At 46.7% G+C, this 25996-nt stretch overlaps 1 protein-coding gene across 1 annotated transcript in view; it reads left to right on the top strand.

Annotated features, from left to right (window-relative positions):
- ATXN7 (ataxin 7) overlaps positions 1 to 21474 on the top strand; it is an 88868-nt gene extending 67394 nt beyond the window's left edge. The window contains 10 exon segments of the mRNA XM_068557534.1: positions 1099 to 1348; positions 3406 to 3665; positions 4149 to 4231; positions 8600 to 8865; positions 10362 to 10560; positions 10901 to 11022; positions 15347 to 16340; positions 17115 to 17159; positions 17161 to 17182; positions 18883 to 21474. Of these exon segments, the coding sequence (XP_068413635.1) occupies positions 1099 to 1348; positions 3406 to 3665; positions 4149 to 4231; positions 8600 to 8865; positions 10362 to 10560; positions 10901 to 11022; positions 15347 to 16340; positions 17115 to 17159; positions 17161 to 17182; positions 18883 to 18992 (2351 nt within the window). The 3' untranslated portion in view covers positions 18993 to 21474.
- Positions 21475 to 25996: the final 4522 nt, after the last annotated feature.

Below are 25996 nucleotides of genomic sequence, written 5' to 3'. Positions count from 1 at the left end.
GTAAAAGGACCTTTGGGAATAAATCCTTTACGTGATGGTTGTAGTCAAATTGATTCTAATATGCTTAATTTAAAAAATACTCATATAGCTTCCATATTGTGATAAATAAATGTTGGATCACATACATTTTAAAACTTAAGAGTAAAGCAAACATATTTTAAATTACAAGTTTAACTAAAGGCAACTACTCAAGCTACCAGCTTGAGGTACTTAAGTAGATAAAGTTACTAAATAATTTACTTGTTTCCGATGGTAACATTCTTCAACAGCTCTCGATTTATTTAGTGTGGGTTGCCTTACTCTGAGAAAACCTGATTCTCTAGTGGATAGACTTACTTTCAGTTAAGCCTGCGTAGTCCTTACTTAACCACGAATTACTTCCTGGTATAAAAAGCAGGCTTAGCTATTTGTGGTATTTTTGTCTTGCGCCTTTGGCATCCTATGGTGTGAACAAGAGCTGTGCCATCTGTAGTCAAGTGAGATTATTTAAAAAGGGGGGGGTTGGGAGTGGGGAGTGAAGTGATTCACTGGAAAATTTCAGCACAGATTCTTAGGGAACGATAAGATAACCCTAGAAACATTCTTATTTGGTGCCATATACTGGTGGGCAGTGACAAAAATTAAAAAATTAAGGTACAACTTGTTTCTTAACATTTTGCTATTTTGAAAATTGGAGAGGTACTATGCTAGAAAGGCAGAAAGAATTCCGTGCAGTGTCAATTAGCAGAGCTCTGCAGATGAATGAATAATTTCCCCCTCTCTGACTACAAGTTGCAGTCAGTGAGGTTCATTTCTAAAATGCAAAACCCACTATTCTCAGGTTTAGAATGTCTGCTTCCTAATGGTTATCTATGTATGATAAACCTCTTTATGCCGAGACGTTTCCTAAGCAGAAGGACCAGTTCCTAGAATCCAGAATAAGTCTGTGGGGTCTAGATAAGCCATTTCTGAAAGCTGCTGAGTTTAATATATTTTCACTAGTGACACGTATTTGAACCTAAATGTGTTGATTTCCAGGGACCTCCCCCAGGGTTCCATTGGAGACTTGCCTGAAACAGTGTCTTCCCCCCCCCCCCCACCTTTTGTGTTCCTTTTCAGAAAGAAGACATAGCTCATCCAGCAAGCCTTCTTTGGCCGTTCCTCCCACTTCAGTATTTTCCTTCTTCCCTTCTCTGTCCAAAAGCAAAGGAGGCAGTGGAAGTGGAAGCAGCCGTTCTTCCAGTGGAGGTGTTCTAAGTGCATCCTCGTTAAGTTCCAAGTTGTTGAAATCGCCCAAAGAGAAACTGCAGCTCAGGGGGAACAGGCCAATGCATCCCATTCAGCAAAATAGAGTCCCCCATGGTAGAATGTGAGTATGGCCCAGAGGGTTCTTAAAGCTCACCTGCCAGAAGTGGAACTGTGTACACAAGTAGCATCTGAGAGTGTACGTGGATAATGTGAAAGAGAGCCCACTTTGGGGAAAATTCAAATATATGTTGTTGTTTCTTTTTGTTTCCCTATTATACCTTGGGAGACTTTATAGAGTCATAATAGCAATAATAATACTTACCTATTGATCCTTTCTTGTGTGCCAGCTATTGAAATTTAGCTAAGTGTATTGTCATTTACTTATCACAACAACCCTTTGAAATAGGTATTGCCGTTATCTCCATTTTCTGGGTAAGCAGGGGGAAGCGTGGTAAGATTGAAGAACTTTAGCCACGGGCCCCTCAGGTCGAACAGGCCTGGGGTTCAAATCCCGCCTCTATCACTTCCTAGCTGAGGGGCCTTGGCCAAGGCCCTGTTTCTCTCAGAGTCTAAGATAACGGCCCCTGTGCAGGGTTAGTGGGGGTGGTAGGATTCATGTATTAGACTCAAGCACCTGGCTAGTGTCCGGCCCACAGGAGACCGTAAAGGAACGGATGCTGGTGCCGCCGCTGAGGATGACAGTGGGAATAAAAAGGTGAAGAGATCCCCAGAAGCTGTTCTAGGATTTTCTGGGGCCCACACAGCAAATAGGGAAGCAGTGCTTCCTCCCACCCCCAGTCTTGGGTTCACATCCAAGCACTGATGAGGGGAGACTGGAAGAAGTTCACACCACCAGGCAAGGCCTTGACGAGTTTCCCTGGTGGGCCTGTAGGCTGGCCGGCTCTCTGTGGGTCACATGGGGGAGCAGCCGTGCACTCCCATGGAAACATATCTTGCCCCGTCACGGCATGCTTCGGCCTTGGTGGTGGGCGGCTTTTCCCTGGCCTGCCTCCCTTTCGGAGGGTATGCCACACACCTCAGTCCCAAGGTCTGATAACCTGGTTAATCTTCGGGCAGCGGTCAGCACCTGCTCTTGCGCACGGACCTTGCCAGCTGGGAGAGGCCGTGGCATCTTGCAGTGTCTCTGCTGCTGTTGGGCTGTTCCAGGTACAGCTGTTTGGTGCTATTTGTCCTGCTTGCTAAGCCTGCAGCCTCTGCTCATCTGTCAGAAGTGCAAGTACAGGAAGCTTGGCTTTCGTTCCTGGAGCTGTCAGAGAGCCAAAGAAAATGCCAGTACAGTGTGTAAGTCATTCGCCCGCTTAACAGCTGTTAGAGCACTGACTCCACTGGGCGAAGTTTATAAAACCTCATCAATCCAAATCTTCTTTATTTGTAGCTGGGCTTTAGACGGGGACCAGGCTAACTGTCAGCTTTGTACCAACATTTGCCACCCAAATGACAGTATCAGTAAGATTCCAGAAAAAAGTCAGTTCTTGGTTAGTGATACAGGTATTCAGTGCTCACCAGCTGAGTGCCAGGCACTTAGATTCCAGGCTCCTATGGAGAAACCTTTTTCAGGGACTGGAGAATTACCACTTCAGTGACACATCGTATCCTAATTAAACATTGGTCTTCCTCATTGACAGAGGCAGAGCGCCTCTTCTTGGAGATACATTGTTAGGGACATCTGAGTTCTTCCAAGTCCTTAGTGACATTTCTTGGAAATGTTCTCTAATTTCAGTTGTTCTTTTCGCTGCTCACTCATTTTACTTTATTTTGGTGGATCATTTCTTAAAAGTGACAGCTCTCAAAAGATATCCTCTAAAGGTCCTGCCACAGTCTTTGGTCCTTTTAGACCTTTTCATATTTTGCTTCTTTCAGGAATTACATTGGGTAACGGGCTCATGTGTAGGATTGTTCTGGAATGATGATAGACCAGGTAAATTTGATGGTTCCGCTGGAGCTTTCTGCTGCTCCAGAAGGGCTTACAGACTGAGTAAAAGTCTTACTGAGTTTTCTGCGTAGCCCTAACAAATTTTCGTAATGTGTACCTTTGGGAGCCTAGCTCTGCACGGTGCACAGGTAGACCCAGGCTCTGCCCTCGTCCCTCTGGCTCACCAGTCACCCTGGGCTGCCGGGGCACTCAGGTGCTGGTGTTCTCACTTCCCCCTACGACAGCATGACGCCCTCTGTCCAAGTGGAAAAGATTCCTCCGAAGATGGATGGCGCACTACTGAAATCTGCGGTAGGGCCAGTCTGTCCTGCTGCTGTGAGTTCCTCAGTCAAGCCTGGCCTTAACTGCCCCTCAATACCAAAGCCAACCTTGCCTTCGCCTGGACAGATTCTGAATGGCAAAGGGCTTCCTGCACCGCCTACGCTGGAGAAGAAGTCAGAAGATAACTCCAATAACAGGAAATTTTTAAATAAGAGATTATCAGGTAACTTCATATTTTCTCTCAGTATTTCTTTCTGTATTAATTGGGCATTCCTGGGAGAGCAAATCAACTGTTATCTGTAAGTCCTCTTTTTGAAACTGGCCAACTTCAGCTTTAGGATGAAGTTCCTTAAGTAGTGTCTTTGAGCTCTTCATTCTTGGTTTTAAAGTGCACGTGTGTGGGTAGGTGACGTAAAAGTAGCTTTCTAGTGGTGTATTCCTAAATGGAGTAATGAGTAATGCTGCCTTAAACAGTCTCTTTCCTGTCATCTGGCGGCGAGAGTCCCCACTCTCTTAGAGATGTTGTGGCTTTCTAGTGGCGCTCGTTCGTACTTTGTATATTTTATATTTATTGATAATGTGATAGATTTGCTTCAAGTTATAATTGGTCTGAGATAGGAGAATCTCAGATTTCTCCTATTTTATTATTTTCAAAATAAATGAAGCAGCGTCTGAGCCCATTGTAATGTCTGTGTGCTTTTGACAGAAAGGGAGTTTGATCCTGACATCCACTGTGGGGTCATCGATCTCGACACCAAGAAGCCCTGCACCCGGTCTTTGACATGCAAGGTAGGGGGCTCCTGGGCAGAGCCCGATGCTTCAGGAAGCTCGGGGACCTGGGCTGTACAGCACTGCTCCCCAGGCGTCTCTCACTCACAGGGCATCTGCTCTGAGGATTGTTCTGAATTTTTAAGTGAGGGAATGACTCCGTTTTGATGAAGAACGCCTCAAGTTCGGAAAACGTGGAGCCTCTTGTTATAAACTGCTATCTTAAGAGGGGTTTTGCCTCCAGTGAACCTTACTGTATCCAGGGGAATGGTGTTTTTTCCTAATCAATCTGTTATTTTTCATAGCTTTTTAATATTTCCTCATAGAAATTTGAGAGGGCTCCCCTTTACTGTGGTTTAAATTGTACTGACTTGGAATGAGTCCAGAAATTTCCTTTGCATATATGTGAATATTCTTGAAAATGTTTGTGTTATCTCTGGTTCTTCAATTTTACAGCTACTTTAAAAATATCTGTGACTTTGAGATAGCTTTATTTTTTTAGTTCTAAAAAAAAATACTAGGTACCACATAATCTAATGTATATGTAAAACCCAAGAAAATGTAAAGATTCCCCCTTTCTATCCTGAGTTTTCCTTTGAAACGCCAGTATGCTAGTGAGAAGGCGGTATATTTGCTATAAAATAAGGGTTGACATGGGGGTGGCCTCTGGCTTCAGTAGACCCCCTTCATAAATGAGCATATATGCTTATGTCCCCAGCCACCCTGCAGAAGGGTTCAAAAAGTATTAAGAATCATTGCCTTGAAGTAATTTTAAAACCCTTGTTTAAAGGAGGAGGTTAAAAATTATAAAAATTAGTGTTGTTCTCTAAAAATTAATAAAATTTTTGATGTATTATTTTAAGTTTTACCAAAGATTATGTTTGAATAAAGAAATTCAGACTCCACTCCAGCCCTAAACAGTAGAGGAACGTTAAAATCTTCAGAAACGGGAAACGTTATTTCTCGGTAGTTCTTATTTTAATTTAAATTTCTAATTTAATTTTAGCGTGTGGATTTTATCTTGCAACAATGGTACTGAATCTTGTGAGGAACTAGGTTGGTCAAAAGCACCTTTACATACCTAATTTTTAAAGAATTATGGATTCTCTTCCCAGAGGAAAACATATATACACATATATATTCTGAATTTTGCATTTTATTTCAGAGGTAGATGGTCATCCCCACTCCAATTGCACCGTTGAATCTCTAGGTTAAAAACTCCTCAGGACAGATTGCTTTGTTTTATATAATATTAACTGGACACATCGAGTGGTGTGTTGTTTGACAGTAGCCAGTTGAGCTCTGGAGAATCATGTCCTGTTCAGCTGCCCCCGAGGGAACTTGTGAGTGTGTGCCTCAGCCCTGCTCCACGCCATGTCACACTGCCAACCCCTCTCTGCTCTCTTCCTGCCTACCTGGCTCTCAGAAACATAGGTTTCTCAGTATTGTGATACCTGTGGTCAATGAAGGATGCTTGCTTTACCCAGGGTGCTCTTTTTTAATCATCTGTGAGGCATGCTGGTGAACCAAAAGCTTTATCAACTCCAAATCTGCAAGGAATTTGACCAGCCTTTTTCCTGAACCTTCGTTGGCTTTGTGTCGATCCCGCATTTTTCTCCCATCTTCCTTTTCAAGTCGTGTATGCTCTCCATGTGTCCTGTTAAGGGTGTCATTACCATCTGTAGCAGGGTGCTAACTAAGCCTGTCTTTGCGTTAGTATGCATCTTCATCCAGGCATGCCATGAGTTCGGCATAGAGCTGGCAGAACGTGCAGCATTGTGGCTGGCCTGCCCTTGCACAGAACACCCTTACTTTCTTTCCGTGTCCTGTTTGTCAGTGCTTCTCCCTCTCCTTGCCTCCGCTGCGGCCCGAATCCATTCAGCGGTGGGCTAATAAACACACTGGAATGCTTGACATGCAAGCGGTGGGTCTTGCGTGTCAAAGACCCAGCTGAATGTCCCCCACGCTGCTGCCCAGATCTCTCCTGTCTTAGACTGAGGACGTTGTCCGTTCTCTTTGCTGTCAGGGCATCTGCTGCTGCCCACTCCTGTCACTCTGTCGTCTGCCTGCCACCCTCACTGTCCCCTCCTCACTTCCTCATCTGTCCAGTGTTCTGTGTCCTCTGTGCCTTCCATGCAAGTAGATTTGGGCTCCTCTCAGGGTAGAAGCATTTACTGCACACATCTGCGGGCACAGACCTCCTTCTCGGTCTCAAGAGGATACAGGCTTGAACAAAATCAAGGCGTGGCTCCTACCCTTTTGGGGCTTACAGTCTAATGGAAGAGATGAAGATTAACTTGGTAATGACTCAAGTAACTGTAAAAGTTACCACTGATGGGTAATAAAAAAGAGAGGCCTGTGTAATGACAGCCTTCACTAGGGGAACTGAGTCAGGGCAGGCTCCTTTGCTGTAGGAATACTGGGCTGAAATCCATATGATTTGTCTGGGCAGAAAGGGGTGGGAGAGGCAGAGGAGACAACCTTTGTGAAGGCTCTAGGACGGGGCAGGACAAACAGCTTAGGGTCTGAAGGGCAGCCAGGAGGCTGAGCAGGAGGAGGAGGCGGCACCTGGTGCCAGAGGAGCAGGGAGCAGGGGTGTCAGAGCGTGCAGCGCCCTGGGCCTCCGTGCAGCTGCTCTTTATCCTGTGCGCCTTGGGCAGCCCCCCACAGAGTTCTGATGGCGAGGAGGGGGCATCAGGGTTGTGGCTGGAAGATTCTTCAGAGCTCAGGGCAAATGCTATGTACTCTTCAAACCAAGCTGGGAAAATACTGATCGTCTCTGCCTACTTTCTTCACTTGGTCTTCCCACGCTAAGCACCAGGGGACGTGCAAAGGTGAGGAGAGGCTTCTGTATCATCTGTCTGGAGAGACAGGCAGGTGGACCCCCAGTGACGTATATTCGTTTGTTCATTCAACATGTATTGGGGGGCCATTATTTTTATCTGGTTTTTGTTTGAAGCATTTATGGCATGTCAGGTGCCGTACTAGGTGTTGGTACAGCACTGAACAAAACAAAGGTCCTTGTCTTCACTTAGGGTTACTTTCTTGTGGATATATTACATATTAAAGAAAACCAAGTAAAATCCTAAAAAGAAGCTCAACATATTTTTCTAACGATCTGTGCCAGGTTAGATTTTGGGCGAACATAGTTTGCAGTATATGTGGTATGGACGTAGGTTATGTTATTGAACCGCAAAAGGGAATTAGAAGCCTAACTCCCCTTAAAATCCCTTAAATTGTAGCGAACATGTAAGCCTTTAGAGCAATACATTTGTATAATGTGTGTATAATGAACACACAAAGTATCATTTGTAGTATTGTTGTAACATAGAAGAGGGAAGGATTTATGTAGATGAACTCATATTTGGGAGGTGTGATTTGGGGCTGCTGTGGTTAGTGGCTCCTTGCATTTTTTTCTTTACAGACGGAGGCCCTAAGCAGTATGGAGTGGTCAGGTTTACTTGACCATTCTTCTTCTCAAGAGTAATTTCAAATTTCTCAACAATGTGACCGTTTTGGGGAGGTCCAAGAGGGAGGGGATCTAGGTATACATATAGCTGATTCACTTCATTGTACAGCGGAAACTAACACAACACTGTAAAGCAGTTATACTCCAATAAAAAAAAAAAAGAATGTGACCATTTTTAAATTCTGAGGTTAGACATTGTCTCTGGATCCAAAAATGCTATCCCATTTTCTTGATTTCCATAGTGAGTGTCTTTCGATAGGGACTCATGCTGGTTTGCGTCGTTCCCTGTGCACAGCCTGTCTTCTTTTGGCCTCTTACTCTTTAATCCCCCCAGGTCTCCCTCGGCCTGTCTCCAGGATGCTGTGAGGCCTTCTCTCTCTGTGTAGCATTGCCACAGGAATAAAGAAACAGTTGTGTTTAATTTTTACTCTCTGGCAGTTAGTGAAAGAAGACTTTGTGATACGTATTTTATGGAATAAGTGCTTCTTCCCTGTTAACATTCAAAACTCTGAATGGCCCAAAGGGGACTTCTCTAGCAGAGTTGGTAACAGCTCTGATCAATGAATTGCTCCTGTGGCACAAAACACGAGGACCTGTAACCTGTTTGTATCTACTGTTTGCCCCCCAGTTACATACCTGGTGGCACGGTTAACATTTCTTCTTTCTTCTGGTGGAAATAACATCACCAGGTTCTTATACATTTGGAGCCTGGACTATCTGCTTCTAACTATTAGGGGAAAAAAAATCATACTCTTAAGATTTTTAGCCTATCAGATACTGAGCAGCCTTTGATTAAGCTAATGGTTCAAATTGCTTTTTTATTGGCATTGGTATTTTTTGATGTATGGCAGAAAAGATTATTACTGAGATTCCTCCATTTCTGGTTGTTTGTTTTTGTTGTTGTTGTTTTTGGTCTGTAGACACATTCCTTAACCCAGCGGAGGGCTGTCCAGGGTAGAAGAAAACGATTCGATGTGTTGTTAGCCGAGCACAAAAACAAAACCAGGGAAAAGGAATCGATTCGCCATCCGGACTCTCAGCAACCAACGCAGCCTCTCAGGGACCCGCATCCCACTCCTCCTAGAACTTCACAGGAGCCACACCAAAACTCTCACGGAGTGATTCCTTCCGAATCAAAGCCTTTCGTAGCTAGTAAACCTAAACCTCACACCCCTAGTCTTCCAAGGTAAGCCACGTCCTCCAGCCCTCTCTCCCTCTTTCAGAGAACAGACGTGCAGACTGTAGAGCCCCGGTGTATCGTGATGTCGAGGACAGACGTCAGGCTCGCTACGAGAAGAGATGTTTTTCTAATGGGGTTTTACTTTAAGAAAACAAAACGTTCATCACTGAGTTTCAACCAGGGCTGTTTGTGGCCAAATGCAAGCAGCAGAGTAAAGCTAGAATTATCTGTTCTGCCCCTGCTCAGCGTTTGGTGTCTCCTGACCCTGTTGAGTAGGGCTGCAGCCCGGATCCTGCCCGCAAGTTAGTGATGGGAACATTTCACATGGCTTTGGCAGCCATTTCCCATTCATTTGTCTTGCTTCTTGCAAAACACAGCAGTTGGGATTCTTGCTGGGGATAGGCATTCAGCCTGAGTCTTTACAGCATTTACAACATGTTTTTTCATTCATTCATTTGGGACTCTGGCCCAAGTGTGTATTAGTCATTTGAGCTGTGTAGTGAGCAGCAGGTCAGAACTTAGACACATCCCTTGGAGACAGTGATGGTGGGCTGAATATATGTGTGTGCGTGCTTGTATATTTAACCAAGTTGAAGTAAAGGACTTGGTACCCACTTTCCAGAAAGAAGGGAAAAAGAAAGGCATAGAGAACGAGGGTTTTGAGTCTGGGCCGAGGGCTTCTGCTTAGGAATGTGCCAACCCTTGGGTGCTGTTGCTTGATTAACCTTTTACCCTCACGTGTCTTGATTCTTGAAATGGTCACATGAGGGATGGAAGTGCCTCCCTCTTGGAAACCTGAGTGTGCACGTGAGCCTGTCCCCACATGGGCCCCCTGGTTTCCAAACAACACGGTTGGAGGAGTGATCAGAGGAGGTGCCCGAGGATGTGGCCAGGCCCAGGCTGTCGATTTCCTTAGCAAGTCCTTTCTTTGGCCAATTTCATTAAAGTTTTTCCATCTATTAAAAAACAGGCTTAAGCCTAGAAACACCAGGCCTTTATGTGTGTTGGAAAAGCACACTGCTGTCCTTGAGTTACATACTCTAGATTACCCACATAAAATGGTAAAGCTACCTTCTTTTATCACCTCCTGTCCCTCTTAGGTTATTTTAGAGCATATTACCAATTACCTCATTGATTGCCTTAGTAACCCAGTTCCAGGTGAAATTTGAACAGGAATCAGAGAAAGAATTCTCTTAAATTCCACATGTATTTCGCCTTCTTTGGGGAGAATAGGAGGCGGACCAGGTGGCTATGGAATAGAGAAGTGGTTATAAGTTACTTTGGTTAGATCGGGCAGATGGCTGCATTTGACATCGCGCGGTTCGGGAGAGAGGACCCTTCACTCCCAGGCCCCCTGGATCAGCACCTGTGTCCCTAGTGCTAGTGGTGGAGCCCAGACCTCCCCGGATGGTTTTGGATACATTGTTGTATCTTGAGTTAAGGCGGCTGATTCCCAGACATGTGATGTGATCTGATCAGTGCTGCCCTTTCTACTCACCAAGGCCTCCAGGCTGTCCTGCTCAGCAAGGTGGGAGTGCCCCCATTGACCCGCCTCCAGTCCATGAATCTCCACACCCTCCCCTGCCTGCCACTGAGCCAGCTTCTCGGTTATCCAGTGAGGAGGGAGAAGGCGATGACAAAGAAGAGTCTGTTGAAAAACTGGACTGTCATTATTCAGGTCATCATCCTCAGCCAGCATCTGTAAGTTCCACATCCGCCCCCGCGCCAACCCTCCCCACGCCGCAGGGACAGGGCACTGCAGGGGGGGCGCGCCGGGGACCCGGGCATGCCCTCCGGTCCATGCGGGGCGAGGTCAAGGTGCGAGTGCAGCTCAGAGCAGGGCGCCCCGAGGCAGCATGCACTCGGTCGGGTGCATCTCCTGCTCTTCCCGTTCTCTTCCATGACACTCAGGGCTAGGCATTGTCACACTCGTGCTTCACAGCCCTCGGTCCTCAGTAAGCACCGTCTGTCCTCGCCGCTCCTTCCCGGGCCGCACGCCCTCGGAGTTAGCGAGTCTGAGCGTGTGCTCTCTCTCTTGCAGTTTTGCACATTCGGGAGCCGGCAGATTGGAAGAGGCTATTACGTGTTTGACTCCAGGTGGAACCGGCTTCGCTGCGCCCTCAACCTCATGGTGGAGAAGCATCTGAACGCGCAGCTGTGGAAGTGAGTGCCCGTCCCACCACCTCTGGGGGCGGGTGGCACATCAGGGCTGCATCCTCTTTGTTTCTTATGGAGCTGATTTAATGAAGGTAATGGTCTCTGAGATGAACACGTGGCCTTTGACCAGCCTTGGAGGAAGGGCCCTCATCATTCATACACTCACTCTTGGAGCAAATGTGTCTTGTTCTCGGTGCTGGGGTTTCAGGCCGAGGGACTCCCAGATGGACGGAGCTCACCTTCTAGGTTGGGGAGAAATGCGAAAGCCAGTCAACAGAACACAGAGATCATAGCTTGACATAAGGGAGATAACAGAAACGCTAATAACCTGTAGCACTTACTGAGACTACTGTAGGCCAGGCACCTTAGCAAATACAATTTTCACATCTTGCTGTGTCAGGTGGCCTGGATTATTCCTGTTTTACAGATATTGAAACTGAGAAGCAAGGTCACACAGAACGTTAGAGGTGGAGCCAGGGTTTGGACCCACCTAAGAGCTGAGATGGGAAAATAACAGGACGGAGGGATTCATGGAGAGCCTGTCTTAAGGGGCCCTTGAGCTGAGACGAATGGATGAGAAAGAGCAGCCGTGGGGCTGGCGGGGAGGAGTGGGTTCCAGGCAAGGAGAACGCGTGTGTGCGAAGGTCTTGAGTCAGAAAAGAACGTGGCTTGTTTGAGAAAGAGCAAGAAAGCTCCTGGAACAAGAGGAGATCCGAGAGGTCAGATGACGCTGAAATTGATTGAGGGCCCTGAGGAGCTGCCGAGGGTGTTAGGGAAAGGAGCCATTCGCTCTGGTTTACAGTTGAAAGCAAGACGATCATCTCGTGTGGCCTTAGGCATGCCGTTTCCCCAACGTGATGTTAAGTGGAAGAACAGTTCCGTGGCCCGAAAGGTTTACTAGCTCAGCCTTTCCTGAAGTAAAATAGTTTTTGTTACTGCAGGACTTCTCAAAGCCTTTAATGGGCACGGTCCGTTGTAACTCTCAAAGCAGAGGATATCGTGTATAATGCGGACTGTCTCCCAGGCTCTTTTGACCTGGGAACCTCTTTTAGGGGAGCATCCTGGGGACTAGTGTTTGGTGGAACCTACTTCGGGAAGCACTGAGCTTTGCTAAAGGGGGCTGTCCGATAATAGTCATCCCAAACCCTCCATTTGGGCGTCAGTTACTAGTGCCTCCCTGAGTGGGCTCTGCGAGTACATCTATTTTTGCCTCTCTGCTTTGCTTGCCTGATATAGTCAGAGGAAGCTGTCAGAGACCTCGGGTAGTCCAAAATCCAGAGAACCATCCCCATGGTCGTTAATAGGACGTGCACTTGTTCACGGTGAAGCCCAGCCCCAGAGCAGTGTTACTCTGCTTTGTTTCATGTTTCTTCCTGGTTCTTACTAGATAAGAACCTTTACCAAGGAACAGTGTTCTGAACCAGAGACAGACTTGGGCAGTGGTTTGTTGGGATCCTTTGGGGGGTGGCCTCATATCAGAAAACTTTAAAATGCATGAAATCTCAGCTTCTTACCTGGTGGGACCTGGAGAGCTCATTGAGCTCACAGAACTATGGGTTTAATGTACTCCTAAGGGTTTAGAAGGGTCCTCAGAATTTTTATCCCCATTATATTGGTAAGTGGCTTATGGCCAGTGGTTTGGGTTGCGAGAGTTTCGATTCCTAATGGCTTGTGTTGGAGAGGTTTTCTTCTGTGTGCTGTGAGCTTCTGAAGAAGCAGGATCCTGAAGCTGACTCCACTGTCTGTGTCCCTCTGTTCTGACAGAGGCTCACCGCCTCATCCGTCACTTGCGCCCAGTGAGGAGGAAACCGTTCTTTCTGTTGACATGACCTTTGGTTTTGAAAAAGTCAATTCGGCAGAGACAGACGGACCACTCAGTGATGAGCTGGCACACGGCCTGGGGCGGGTAGGGGCTTGCAGAGAGGTGCGGGGCCCTGTGCTTGAGGAGGCCAGTGCTGCCGGCACAGGAGTGGGGGCGCCGGCGCTTCTCACCCAGAAGAGAACTGTTCTCCAGGTGGCATCTTTGAGGCACTCAAGGAAAGTCTTGAAGTCAGCCAGGTCCCATCCTGCTGGCTCAGCCGGAAGTCCTCCCTTCTGCAGAGAGCCCCGGCAGCACTCTCCTCGGCCCCTTACCCTTTAGTTACTGTGGTTAACTTCGGGATAAGTGGAGGTGCAATTTCAGCCTGGCAGTGAAGTCAGTTATCGTCAGCGTGTGGAGTCTCTGGGCAGCAGTGAAAGTAGACCAGCTCTTCCTCTGGAGCATGGCCACGACCCAAAAGGCCGTTTGCAAGCTCCTGTGAGTTCTGTCCGCTGCTTGCGTGCTGTGACTGGGGACCACTATTGCACTTCCCCTACGGAGGGGCTGGGATGGTGATCAAAAGGTTTTGTGGTTTGGGTTTTCCTTTTTCTAATTTAATTTTTTAGGTTGATAATAAAGTCACTTGGCTAAAAAAGGAAACATGAATATAAAGAGGCATACAGTGAAAAGTTTTAGTCCCCCTGGCCCCCATACTCCTGTTTTCTACCCACTCCTCACAGACAGAAGCAGTTTTATCCGTTGCTCGTGTCTCTGAGTTCATGTGTGCAAACACAGGTCAATATGACTACCTCTTCTTTTTTTGTCTCTTCTTTATGCAGAAGGTAAGAAATGACTTAAAAGAGCTTTTTAAAGAGAAACCAGTCATGTCATCCAGAGAGGTCCACATCCTTGCCCCTATGGAAGGAAGCCTTTCCTTTTCACAGGATTTGGTTGTAGCAGCCTGGCCCTTAGGCCCGTCTTCCTAAGCCACTTGGTGGCCATGAGAAGCCAGTGCGCCCAGGGAGCCGGAGCCCCTGTGCTGCGTTTCGAGCAGAGCTTCTCACAGGTGCCAGTTGCCCTGGGGATCTTGCTGAGATACACAGCACGATGAAGGAGGTCTGGGGTGAGGCCCAGGGACTCAGCATCTCTAGTAAGCCTCTCAGGTAATGTCAGTGCTTATCCTTCGTGAGTAGCACGGGGATAGAGCCCGGCTTCTCAGCCTTGGCTTCACGCTGGAATCTCCTGGAGAGGTTTAGAACTTACTGACGCCTGGACCCCACCCCGAGATTCTGGTGTGGCCCGTCTGGGTGTGGCCTGAACTCCACAGGTGATTCTGACGTGCAGCCGCAGTTGGGAAGCACTGACTTAGGGCCAGAGCCACACTCTTGAGTGGGAGTTTTAAGGCTGGTGCGCACACTTGCAGTTGTTAATTCCGTTTATTAATAGCTATAGTCCTTCTCAAAACGCATGTGGAAAGCCCTTGGGCAGCAGTCTAGGCCAGCGCTCTCACTTGAAGGATGAGGAGCCCGGCCCCCGCTGGTGTGGCGCCCGGATCAGCCAGAGCTGCCCGTGGAGGCCGGGAGCCGGGCAGTCTTGGCACTTGGCTTCCAGTCAGGCCGTTTGCTGTTTTGCCACCTCAGGGTTTATTATGCCATAGGGGTTTCTGAGATTTTGGAGCCATCACATTTTAAAAATCGGAGCTAAAATAAAAGCCGGGGTGGGGGGGGGGGTCCTCCCTGGTTTGAGTGTTTGAATACATACTTTACCCAAATATTGTAAACAGAACACAGTGTTAGTGCACCGTGACCAGAAGTCCCCCTGAGATTTGGGGGCTTTGTTCCCTTGTACAGGCATTGAGGCCAGTAGCTGGGACCTAGCAGTTGTTAGTAACTAGTTGTGCCCTTCCTTTTCCCTCGTTCGTTCATGAGTTCTCTCAGCGTTTGAGCGCCTTCTGTGTGCCAGGCACCGTGCTGGATGGACAGTGGTAAATCAGCTGTGGATTGCTCCGTCTGCAGAGATGCTAGACAGTGATCATCAGTCCCACGTTAAAACTACCAGACTCTTCCAAAGTCTGGGAACAGGGGGCAGTGCGGGAGCGAAGCGAGTCAGGACGGTCAGGACAGTTTTCCTAAGAAAGTGATGGTGGGCTGAAACAGAAGGGTAAGCAGAAGTTGGGGTGAGAGTGCTGTAGGCGGAAGATACACAGGGTCTCGCTTCACGGCCTGGTCTCGGAACTGAAGGAAGATCAGTAGCCAGGATCATGGAGTTCGGGGTGCCGGACGGGAGGGTGCGGGGTACGTACCTACGGCCGCAGCACCGGTGAGGCACACGGCCTTACAGGCCGTTGTTCTCAGAGCGCAGGAAGGCATTAAGAATCTGAAGGGGAAAAGTGACCCTCTGTGTGGCCCAGCATCTCAGCGCGATCCCTGTGACCAAGGGGGTGTGTTGAGTGCCAGAGGTGAAGGGAGTGTCCTGAAAGTTGCCACAAAGGGCAGTGGTGGACGTCGCTCAGGCCCCTCTTCTGTTCCGCAGGAAGATCCCGCCAGTGCCCGGTGCCGCGTCGCCCGTCTCCACACGTGTTCCTCACCGGATGAACTCTGTGCCCACAGCACACTGTGGGGTCAGCCACCTGGCGGCAGCCACCGTGTCTCCCTCCCCTGTCCCGCTCTCGTCCTCCTGCATCTCCCCCAGTAGCAAGTCGGTACCAGCTCATGGAACCACGCTGAACGCACAGCCCGCCGCCTCCGGGGCCGTGGATCCCGTGTGCAGTATGCAGTCCCGACAGCTGTCCTCCTCCTCGTCCTCCCCCTCCACGCCCTCCGGCCTGTCCTCCGTGCCCTCCTCCCCCATGGCCAGGAAACCTCAGAAGTTGAAATCTAGCAAGTCTTTAAGGCCCAAGGAGTCTTTTGGTAACAGCACTAACTGTCACCACGCGAGTAGCAGTGCTGGCAGCGGCGGCTCAGGAAAGAAACGCAAAAACACTTCCCCGCTGTTAGTCCCGCCCCTCTCCTCCTCCTCCTCCTCCTGCTCCTCCTCCTCCTCTTCTTCTCATTCCATGGAGTCTTTTAGGAAAAACTGTGTGGCTCACCCTGGGCCTCCCCACCCCGCGGCGGTAGCCTCTCCCCACGGCGTCGGCCTCAACTGTGTGGCCGGCAGAGCGAACTCGGTGAGCGGCCGGCACGAGCAGCCCGGGCGGGGCGCCCCCGGCGGGAGCCCCGGCGAGTCCATCAAGAGGATGAGCGTGATGGTGAACAGCGGCGACTCCACACTCTCCCTCGGCCCCTTCGTGCACCAGGCCGGCGAGCTGCCCGTCAGCTCTCACGGCGCCTGCTCCCACCCACACACTCCTCTGGACAAGCTCCTAGGCAAGAAAAGAAAGTGCTCACCTGGCTCGAGCGGCATCAACAGCAGCAGCGGCAGGCCCACTAAGGTGGCCAAACTGCCGGCCGTGAACAACGTCCACGTGAAGCACGCGGGCCCCAGCCCGGGGCCGCCAGGACTGGCAAACAGCTCCCTCCTGCATCAGGTAGGACAGGGCCTGGGAGCCCCATGGGGAGGCCCGTGGCCCCTCCCGTGAGATCTTCCGTCAGCTCGGAGACCTGTGTGGTCGGGTTGGTGGGTTTGCCTAAAAGCCAGTGTCCAGCTTTGCGGGGCCTTTTAAGAGAAGGGGGGGGGTTGGTGGCCGGATGGAGGCCAAACAGGCTCCTCTCTGCCTGACTCTGTGATGACCCGGAGGGCGCTCCTGGGTGAGGGGGCCGCGACAAGTGCGTTTCGGCGGCCAGTGCTGCGGACACCGTCGTGCGTGACGGCAGGCCCCTCCCGGAGGCCGGCGGGCCGTGTTTCCCGGAGAGCGGTCCTTCGGTGTGTTTTTCTGAAGAAAGCTGGGCTAAAATCAGACTGATCTAGAAAGGGATGATTTAAATTTGAAAGAGACCGTTTAATATTTTTCCCATCAAAGAATTTCAGAATTTTAATTTTCTTGTTAATTCTCTGCCTATTTTTTCTCCTCCCTGTTTTCCAAGGAGGCAGGAAAACAGCATTTACTATGGGCAGAGCAGAAGACTAAAATCTTGTTTAAGTTAACAGATTGAAAAGAAATCTGAACGTGACCCACTTGTAGAGAAGGGCTGTCTGGCCTTCGGATTCCTTACTGACCGTGGCTTTCTCAGGCGGTGTCTTGTCTTTTCCCCACTCTTCCCCTGCTGCTGTTTCCTCCTGGCCTTCCCTTCTGTGGCCGCTTCCTCCAGCTCCCTTTCTCTTCTGTCCAGGTCCTCTCTCATCTTGTTATTTCATTCAGCAGGATACCTCCTGTCCTTGCTTACAAGCAGGAATTTCAGCGGTGTCACCCCCAGAGCCCTACTTTAAAATGTGAGCCTCTTTTTTGTTTTGTTTTGGTTTTTTCCCTTCCTCATCTTCAAAACTGAACTTAAATGCCAGGCTAGAACTTTTCCAGAAAATACCAAGAAGTTTCTTCATGTGATAGAAGTTTCCCTCCAATATCTGTGTGAATTAATACTCAGTGCCAAAGGTATGGGGAAAATAATTATGCACAAATTTAGGTAGCAGCTGCTTCAATTCTTCTCTCTGAGCCACAAATACACATGGGCTATTCGTGTGTTGTTTGGGTCTCTTTGAACAGGGGTTCCTGGACAAGTGAAACCTTCTTGATTTGTAGTTATTCCTTCTAGTTTAATGATAAGCATAAAAACACAGTGCAAACACTGTAAGAATCCATCCCTTAATAACTCCCTTCTGGGTGTAGTTTCCTGATTCACATGAATCCCGGGAGGGATGTCCCACTGCCTCGGGATGCCCACGCCAGTGTCACTGAGCGCGCCGTCTTCACGCAGATGCCGCTGCGGACCTTACTGCCCGCCAGTGTCAGAAGGCGAGGAAGAGGCCGGGTGGGTGCAGCAGAGAGTGACAGTGTCTGTGGGGAATGGGGGAGTGGGAGTCTCGTCTACACAGAGCAGCTGCTCCCAGAAGCTTGTTACCAGTTTCAAAGAGAAACTGCTGATCTGGACTTGCGTGAGAAATTTGACCATTTTCTAAAGCTCTGTAGTCTTTCGTTTTGTTTTGATCTGGTGAAGCCCACACGTTTGCCAGCGAAGTTTGGCTCATGAGCTGCCAGTTTGCCACCTCTGATTTCCACCGTCTAGGGGGGGACTGTGTCCCACTAGGACAAACAGCGTAAGTTTGGGTTCTTAAAAGCAGTTTCATGTTAAGTTTGTATTTGAGAAAGATTTCCTCTGCAGTGGCATACTTTCTATTATGCTGCACAAATTCTAGGGGGGCCCATGGCTACAGATCAGAGGATGGATGAACCCCCAAGATGTTGCGTATTTTCACGTCTGTGATCATTTATCTGCAAGAGGGAGCCTGTAGCTTTCTTCAGACTATCAAAGGGACCCATGACTCCAAAATGCTGTAAAGAAGGCTGCTTCTTAGACCAGTAGGGACCTGAGCTCGCTGTTCTCCGTGGAGCTGATTTTAAAGCAGAGATAACTGAACTGGTTGGAATCCCCTCAACAGCGGAATCAGTGCGACCTGCTGGGGAGCCTAGGAGATGGGGCTGGGTGCGAGCCCAGCCCCCGAGTGGATTCGTGGGCTCTGCCACCGAGGACCTAAAAATAGCTCACTGTGGGACTGTGAAGGCCGGAGTCCCCTCTCCCCGCCTCAGCACGGCCTTGGGTGTGAGTTTTCACACCTGTGTGGTGGCCCATTTGACCTTGTTCACGTCTCAGTTGACAACCTGGAATACCTTCAAGGAAACAGCATCAGTAAATAGAACCAAAAGGCAAACATGTGAGCCTTTTCTCTAAGCTAGAAATCCAGGCTGTCTCTCTTCTGGACAGTTTTCTAGAAGCCAGTCGTTTAGAAGGATTGTGCCCCAGGGCACAGAAGGCTTTTGAAAGCTAAAGCCAAATTCTAGAGCTGCCTGCTCCTGGCATCGCCCAGTTGGTGGAGACGCAGTGGCCTCGGGAATACCTTGTTTAGAAATCAGGGCGGGGCCGTGTACAGCCACTTACTTACCTTTCGTTGTCTCCCCACCCCCTCTTTTTTGAAAGCCAAAGGCACGTCCCTGACAGCTGAAAATAGCACGGGGAGGAATAATCTGGACACTTTTGACGACAAGTTACACCTCCACTCAGCACTCTGGACTCCACGATGCCTTTGAGTCTGTTTTCCCAACCTCCTGTGGGCCTCGAGGGTAGAAATCTGCTGGGCTGTTGTTTTAACGAGGATGTCCCTGAAGCTTTGTCTGTAGCAGTGAGTACTCGTAAAGGACACTGGATCAAGTCCAGCCACCGAATTGCTTTTATCAGTGTTAGAGTGGTCTGGACTACTTGCTACAATCTGTGAGAAGTTCCTGTCTCGTTGTTGAACCTGTAGTATTTCACGGAGCCACTCTTGGAGGAGATTGGCTGGCGAGAGTGTCTTGGCAAGAGCGTGACTGTAGACTTTTCTCCCTCCCTCCTCTCCCTGCCTAGTTCTTTCCTCACCCTGTCGTCTGTAGGTCCCTCTCCAGCAGTCAGGCACCTTAACTGGAGACACCTCCCAGGGGCGAGCAGAGCTGCACCCCAAGCAGCCCTTTGGAGTAAGGGGGTCTGCAGCTAGGTTTTTATAGCAGGTGCCAGGAATGGAATATGGACGTCAGTGAGAGGCACCGTGACAAAAGAGCCTGTGTTTTTGCCCAGCCTTTTGCAAGTAATTTGGGATCAGAAGCCGTCAGAAGTTTCTAATGTACAAACTGGTTTAAAGCCATTGATGGCCAGAGAGCAAGTATACACCAGTTTAGAGGCTTACTTTTCATGGTACAAAAGCAATTCTGTGTGATTTTTTTTTTTTTTAAAGAAAATGCAAATGCAAACAATTTTGATAATGGAAAGCCAAATTCTGGTGGGTGGGGAGGTAGACAGAAATCACTATGGGGGAAAATTTTCCAAGATTTCCAAAGAGATTGAATTTTTTTTAACCTTTGTTTTCATGTTAAACAGTATACAATTAGGTTGGTTGTCCTGCCCAGTCTCCTGTTTTTAAAAATTGCCTTTGTAACGTGAAATAGTTGGGATGCAGCAGACTCTGTCGTTCACCAAGTCATTGATATACTTACATGTTTCCAAGGCACTCGGTGCATTACCCGCAACCTCTTCTTTGGATACTGTCCTGGGACTAAGTGTAAATTTCCGCTTGGAGCACGCCCCATATTGTGTGTATCTACACACCCCTTCCTGCCACTACACATGTTTATGTGGATGCAGTTGGGATGGGGAGCAGGCGCCCAGGGAGGGGCGTTGGTGACTGTGAACACCTGCCCATGCGGCGATGACAGGATGCATGCGTAGTGCCTCCCAGTCACACCTCCTTTCTGGGGATTTACGCCTGCCATCTCACGGAGAGTTTCAGAGACCCTCCAGGATAGTGTTTCTAGTACCCCACCCCAAAAGGAAGAGCTTGATAGGTTAAGACGTCATTGATTGAGAAGGTGTCATTGAATTTGAGGGGATGAGCTGGAGCCCTTTAACAGATGATTCCACCACCACAGCTCCTGAAAGGAGAGCCAGGCACTTTTGCTTAGAAGAACACACAAAGCTGCCGAACACAGGGTAAATTTCCCAAGGTTCTGATCCTGGCCCTGGGCGGGGCTGGGACAGAGCCAGTCAGTGCATCCGTTTTCCTTGCAATTCTTGGGTTACAAACTTCAGTTTCAGGGAATTTTAAGTCAACAACAGGTAGAATGAATAAATACTTGGTTACCAGCCTAATAATGTGAATTGCTACAGAACTATTCTTATTATGTAAGGTAACAAAAACTTTATTCAGATACTTTAGCTATAAATTGATGTAAAATATTGATTTTCTTTTTAAAGGAAGGGGAGAACAGTATCTTGTTCACCTATTATGCAATCAGTCAGTAAATGTTTTAAAAATGATACTGTAAGAGAGCTTGTAAGAAGAAAGCACGGATGGGCCAGTTTGGTGTCATTAGGAGAGGTCAGTCTGGTTGTTCATCCCAGGAGATGGAGAGAAGGAGGTAAGAGGGAATCAGAACGTACTTAGTTGATTCCTTGGTGACAAGTGCAATGGGGTATGGGTAGAATTTATTTTCAGAGCCAAGGGGACTTGATGGTTATAAATAAAGTTGCTTTTAGTGATGGAATTTATAGACAGATCATGTTGTTCTGAAAGATGTGAATAGGATCCACGATAGCAGGTTGATGCAGAATAATGTAGATATTTAGATTAGCGAGTCTTGATCATTTGATTTCTTAGACTGAGGTTTTAATTGAAATTTCATTATTGTCTCCCGGTAGTACACAGAGCATCGGGGTTAGGAAATTAGCCATTTTGGATTCTGCCTGCCACAAACAGACCTAAACAGTGCTATTAAATTTTAGACTGTTGTTCAAATATTGTATTTTCTCCTACAACTACTTTTTATTATGATGAACAATTAAGACCATTTAAAACACGGGAGTACAAGTATTTTTTTGAATTAAATTAACTTGCAAAAACCAAATTTGCAGTGGTTGGGTTGTTTCTAGACAGACTTTGGTATCAATTTAAAACCAAGATAATTTTTATATTCTTTCCAATAGAATTTCATGACAACTCCTGCAGTTTTCTTAACCTACAAAAAAAAAAAAAATGCTGCAATGATGAACAAAGAATTATACAAAACCTACTTTTGTATCTTTATTTTGGAATTTCTTGTTCTATTATAAATATGGAAGTATCCCTATTTGAGAAGACATATTTTGTTAAAAATGAATTGTACATATTTAAATATGTATTTTTGCACAGGTCTTTTTTTCGGATATCCTGTTTTGGTACAATTGAGATCATCTAGTATTTATTTATTAATTAATAAAAGTAAATACCTTTTTATAATTTGAAGTGGTTCACTGCCAAGCCAATAGTTCTAGAACCTGCCTCCTTTACGGTTTAAGGGATGCCTCTGTTCTGTGAAAGTCTTTTGTCCCTTTCAGTGTCTCGGGAGTGGATTCATACAGATGAAGTGTGGGCATTGCTTCTCCCTAGTTGCCTGATTTCCCAATAGACTACATGTAATAAGTGACACACTGCTTTTCTTTTGTTAGTGTTTTATGTGTGAGAGAGTGTGTGTGTGTGCACGTGCGTGCACGCGTGTGTGTGTGTGTGTGCGCGCGTGCGCCCTGAGCACATGTGCGTTAGTATGTGATGTGATTAAAACTAATGGGGAAAAAAAAAAACAAAAAAAAACTGAAAGTGCCTGAACCTAGTTTTAAGCTTAGACAGATACTTTAAAAAGACTTGAATGTTCAGTTGAACTTTTGGAGTTTGCTTTTTCCACCTAAATATTGTTACTAAAATTTTAGGGGAGGAGTTGAAAACCACCAAATGCTGGTAATTTTATAAGGTATTTTAAAATTAAGACCTTTTGGTTCACAGGAATTCAACTGGTGATGGATTGCCCGGTGGCACCAAGGGTTACAGATCTTCTTGTCAGCCAGCAACTTACACAATGTGTCTGTTTTGTTATTCACTGGTGAAATGCAGAGTTTAAGATAGAATATTTAAAATATTTTGTATTCCAAAAATATAATACAAAGTACCTCTGACAACATTGAAAAAAATGTATAATTTGAAAAATGTAACTTATAAAGGCAGCTGTCTTCCTGCGAGAGTTCTGTTGCCAAGGAATTTCTTAATATCTCCCATTCTGTCCTGCGGGGGAAGAAGTTGGGCTTTGGAAAATGATTGTTAAAAGTTTCATTGTTTAGCAGAAAATAATCATTTTTACATTTTGTGCAAAACCTTTTACATTTTCAGATCATTTAAATGAGCACTACATACTGTCAGTGTGAATGAATGTAGGGCCTTGAAAGCATTTTGCTGTGTTTTTTTTTTGTTTGTTTGTTTTCTGTTTTTGAGCTTGGTTATAAAAGCAATCTCCTGTGTTAAAATGTGTGAATAGGTTGATCATTTGTACACATAATCAAGAGCATCTCAGCTGGACTTTGTGTTGGCTGCTGTATAGAACATGAACAAATGTCAAGGGATAGAAAATTACTTTGGATATTTAAAAGAGAAGAAATATATAGTCTATTTGTTTTGTAACAAGTTCTGTAAATAAAATAATTTATACTATTTATAAGAAAAAGTTGTGCTTTGCTTTATGAGAAATTAGTTTGTGGAGCAAACATGTTAACGGGCAATAAAACCAGGATTTCTCAATAAACAAGGTTGGCTGCATGGAATATTTTACATGTTTCTGCCTCGTTGTGATACTAAACCCTTTTCGATCTAGTCTGACTTTTCTTCATTTGTAGCATCAGACACCCTTATGAAGCTCAGCTTCCCTTCCATACCACCTAAAAACTTCTAAGGGCTTAGGATGTTTCTGTTCTTGGGCACAAAGGTTTGCCTTGGGTAAATTAATAACCGGGTAAACAGTGAACACTACTGTATTCTTGCCCTGTAGGTTTGTCAACAAAGGGAAGTTGATAGATTGAGAAATACATTCTGTTTGTACTGTTTGATGGCATATGGTCAGTTTTCGTTAGAGGTGAGTTTTTTGTGTGTTTTAAAAAATTTTTATTTTATATTAGAGTATAATTAACAATGTGTTAGTTTCAGGTATACAGCAAAGTGATTCAGTTACACAAGTATCTGTTGTTTTTCAAATTCTTTTCCCATTTAAGTTATTACAGAATGCTGAGGAGAGAGGTAAGTTTTTAATCCAGAGCTGGTCTGGTTTCTTCCTTGCTTTTACAGACCTCCCTCACTGGCAGTACATGTTGATATTAGGCACAGCATAATCTTTCATCTCTAGAAATTTGGCCGGTTTTACCATTTGCAAATCACTCTTATCAATTACAAATTATTTTTGTTGCTTAAAACAATGAAGGAAGCAACGGATTTGTGGACTGGAGCAAAGGTGCATATACATTACAGGAAGGAGTGAGTCTGGCTTCAGTCCCCACGGCCCTGCCCCTTGGACTTCCGTTCAGTCCTTAGATCAGCTGACTGCTCAAACTCATTCTTAATAAGTTCCCTGTGGATAACTCCTTTCACTTTGGATGTCCTCCTTAACCTTCACTCAAGGAAAAGGTTCAATCACTCAATCCCTTTACGCTTTTTACTTCCGCTCTCTTGCAGATAACCTGGACCTGGACAGCAGGAGGCTATCCCAGTTCACGGAATGGGGGCTGGCAGTTTTGGATGCTAGCCTGTGGGAAGTGACCAGCAGAAAGGCAGGGTGAGGCCATTCTAGGCAGAGGGAGCACGCTGGGCTGACACAGGTGTGAAGAAATGCAGACTGGAGGACAGTTCTGGGTGAAGCTTGCTGGAAGGGAGGGGCGGACAGGGTGGGAGAAGTTGGCACCAGATGGTCAAGGACCTTAAATGTCACGGGGCCTTCATCCTCAGGAACATGCAGTTTAACCAGAGGTAACTGTCAGAGCCCAGAGGTGTTCATGGTCCCGTCCCAGCACATGCAGAAATAATAGTCGTTCACATCTTTACTGGTGACTCTGGCAAATCAAAGAAGCACCTAAATCTCTGTCCCTTTTTCTCGCATTTTCACCCTGGCCTCAAACTCTGTCTTTAGCCACTACCCCCAACCCCCAAGTCGTCATCACAGAGCTCTCCCCTACATCAAGCCTAAGGTCCTCCCCTTTCGTACTCCACTTTCTGCTCTCTCAGTCGTCCCTTTCTCATAAGAAACTCTTGCTCCTGTTGCTAGTGGGACTGAAACGAGTCTTTTTGCCTGGTAAGGCTGTGATTCTTGCACCTGTTATCTTCACTTTCCATAATCGGAGCTCATGGAACAAAGGTGGCACTGGCAGAGGATCTTTTCCAGGGGAGGGTGAGACCATCAGCCAAAGAGAAAGTTTTCGGGGGAAGGGGAGAATCTAACACTTATAATTTAATAGTTTCTTAAAATCCCCATCACGTAGGGCCCTCCAATAAATGTGGAAGACAGAATGGACAGGTGAGAACCTTGGGACAAAAATCATTCATAAAGCTGTTGCAGTGATCCAGGTAAGAGCTATTAAGTTTCCAAACTAAGGCAGTGACCATGTGGATAAAGTGGGGACGGATTCCAGAGATCTCTTAAAGGTAGAACCAATAGAACTTGAGGTCTCATTGAACGTTCAAGGGAAGATTGAGTCTAAGATAACTTTAGAGATTTCTAGCTTGGCCAAACTGGTTGAGGGGCCTTAACATGAAATACGTGGTATGGCGATAGAGAAGGGAAAACATACTATAATGAATTTGAGTTGCCCATGGGAAATTCAAGTGTAGTACCCAGTGGCTATTTGTGTAGTCTGGAGCTTATGAGAGAGGTTTGAGCCTAAATAGAATTGGAGGGTTGTCTTTCACTGGGAGTGGATGAGTTCACCTAGGAAAATAGGTAGCTATCTGGCTTATTATTAGTTAAAATAATACTCATCAAGTTGAAGGCCTAATGTGCCAGATACGGTACCAAGCACTTTATCTGCCTTCTCTCTCACAGAGCCCTGAACAGAGTTGGTAGTTTGATCCTAATCATACTGATGAGGAACTTCTAAAAAGGTAGGTGTCTTGCCTAAGGTCCCACAATGAGTTAGGGGTATTGCCAGGCTTTGAACTCAGGTCTGTCAGATCAGTGGTTCTTAAATCTTTTTTTCTTTTTTTCCTTCCTTCCATAGATTCTCAGAATCACATGAAAGAAATCATAGGTTCTCTCTGACAGAGTCACAGGCACCCCACATTTTATGTTCCATTTCCAGGATTTCACAAACTTGAAGCCCATGCCCCATGGCCCCGAGAGAGAAGGCAGCCGAAGACGAAACCCTGGAGAAGAGAGTATTGTGGTAAAGAGAGAAGGAGAAGCGGTACTAAAGAGTAGAAAATTAGGGAAGGCAGAGAAGGATGAAGTTGAGTTGGTTGAGTTAGAAGTTCAGACAGTTGACTCTGTCTTAATTATCAACCCATCAACCCACTTAGGTATTTTTTTTCTTCTGCTTCTTTCTCCAGGATAACTGGAATCGGTATTGAGATGAAAAGTTAGAAGAACCTGGGCAGGGAGATTGCCAAAGAATTAAAAAGTATGAGTGTGGCTAAGTGATGGCCTTGCCTGCATTTTCAAGGAAGAACTGGAAGCTGCCATGTAAGTCCATGCTGGCCCCCTAGTGATGTTGTATTTGCAATTTC

The sequence above is a fragment of the Eschrichtius robustus genome, chromosome 12 (assembly GCF_028021215.1).
Source record: "Eschrichtius robustus isolate mEscRob2 chromosome 12, mEscRob2.pri, whole genome shotgun sequence".
NCBI lineage: Eukaryota > Metazoa > Chordata > Mammalia > Artiodactyla > Eschrichtiidae > Eschrichtius > Eschrichtius robustus.
The sequence above is the reverse complement of the archived record's forward strand: the minus strand, read 5'-3'. Positions and strand labels throughout refer to the sequence as shown.